The sequence below is a fragment of the Austrofundulus limnaeus genome, unplaced genomic scaffold (assembly GCF_001266775.1).
Source record: "Austrofundulus limnaeus strain Quisiro unplaced genomic scaffold, Austrofundulus_limnaeus-1.0 Scaffold926, whole genome shotgun sequence".
NCBI classification, from domain to species: Eukaryota; Metazoa; Chordata; class Actinopteri; order Cyprinodontiformes; family Rivulidae; genus Austrofundulus; species Austrofundulus limnaeus.
The window spans coordinates 52,034-53,664 of NW_013953328.1; the positions used below are offsets into that span (position 1 = coordinate 52,034).

At 45.7% G+C, this 1,631-nt stretch overlaps 1 protein-coding gene across 1 annotated transcript in view; it reads left to right on the forward strand.

The window, feature by feature from the left end:
* Positions 1-1,578, forward strand: part of zgc:194990 (E3 ubiquitin-protein ligase TRIM17) — a 13,032-nt gene extending 11,454 nt beyond the window's left edge. Inside the window, exons 9-10 of the mRNA XM_014029606.1 lie at positions 570-596; positions 673-1,578. Of these exons, the coding sequence (XP_013885060.1) occupies positions 570-596; positions 673-1,232 (587 nt within the window). The 3' untranslated portion in view covers positions 1,233-1,578. The remainder of the gene's footprint in view (positions 1-569; positions 597-672) is intronic.
* The last annotated feature ends 53 nt before the right edge of the window (positions 1,579-1,631 follow it).

The window sequence follows — 1,631 nt, forward strand, 5'->3', positions numbered from 1 at the left end:
GTGCAGTAATATTGATATATAATATAATGTGTATTGTTTTATTTAGTAAATTCTAGTAGTTTAGAGATTTTGATGTTTTTTTTTTAATTTAAAAGAATAATTAAATCAAAAGTTAGTTTTTTCCAGTGTGGTTGAGTGTGTGCGTGTGGAGGGTAGAACCTGAGGAGGTAAACTCTGAGGGTCAGCTGGGATCTATAAAGGAACATTACTTTAACACTGTTTTATAAATCTGAATATTTTTTGGCGTACACAGTTTTTATCTTTTTGACTGTTTGTTCACTTTTAGTATGAATTCAACAGAGTTCTTTATAAATCTGACCTCAGATCTGTTTGATGTTTGYTTTGATGCAGAAAACCACAGAAGTGAAATGAGTGAACTTTATTTTCCCAATAAGGATCTGATTATTATCTTCTCRTAAAGTCCAGTTAATAAGTGATCCTGTCCTGGTAATGCCTGTGAGTTGTGTTGTGTTTGTGGTCATGATGAAACCTGGTTGTTGAACAGTTTGTAAAAGTCTCAGTTTTATTTGTTGTGTTGAAACAAAGCTCAGTGCCTGTTTCTGTTGCAGTGTGGAACTGGATCTGTGATGCAGCAGGTACAAACACGTTCTTGGTCGTACTTCCTGAATGATGTTAATATTCACAGCTGTAACTCCTCTCTTGGCTCGACAGAGGACGTGACTCTGGACTCGGACTCCGCCCACCCGGGCCTGCTCATTTCCAGCGATGAGAAAGGCATGAGGTGTGGCCTGGAGCGCCGCGAMGTCCCCGTGGGCCTGCAGCGCTTCGACGGCTGGTGGTGTGCCGTGGGCCAGCGGGGCTACACCAGTGGACGCCACTACTGGGAGGTGGAGGTGGGCGAGCGGGACTGGCGCCTGGGCGTGGCTAAAGCCTCAGCCGTCAGGCAGGGTTTCCGCTCCCTGAACACAGACACGGGCTACCTGACCRTCCGTCTGGAGAGAGGCTCAGACCTGAAGGCCCTGACGGTGCCCACCACTCCTTTACCACAACAGCTGGTGCCCAGGAAGGTGGGGGTCTACCTGGACTACGAGCAGGGCCAGCTGTCCTTCTACGACGTGGAGAAGCGCTCACATGTGTTCACCTACAACGAGAACTTCTCAGAGACACTGTACCCTTTGTTTGGCACGGTGGAGGTGGTCAAAGACCTGCTGATCAGGCCCGTGGGGGTCCGAGAGCCATGCCTCTGTCCCGGGCCGTGCCTGTGGAACTGAACCCGTGGCTCACTTCAGACTGGTTCCCACAGAGTCCAGGCTTTGGTTCTGGTCCGTTAGGATCAGATGTGCTCGCTGTAAAACTCTGATTCTTGCTGTGAAGAACTGTCATTTCTGTACATTATACTTTTTGTTTGTGTGTCCTCACAGACACACAACTGTTGGTGTTTGAACAGTTTTCACAGGAAAAGCTCAAAAACAGCTTTGCTCTGTTTTTGTTTCRTTTTCTCACAATTTCCATTGAGCTTTGTGGGATATTTAGGAATCAGGGCTGCAACAAAACAGGAAATTCATGGTTCGGTTCGATACTTTAGTCTCACGGTTTGACATTTTTTCGATACAAAAAAGAGAAATGTCCATGCCCCTTTTAACTTAAATTAATTATGAACATTTGTTTAA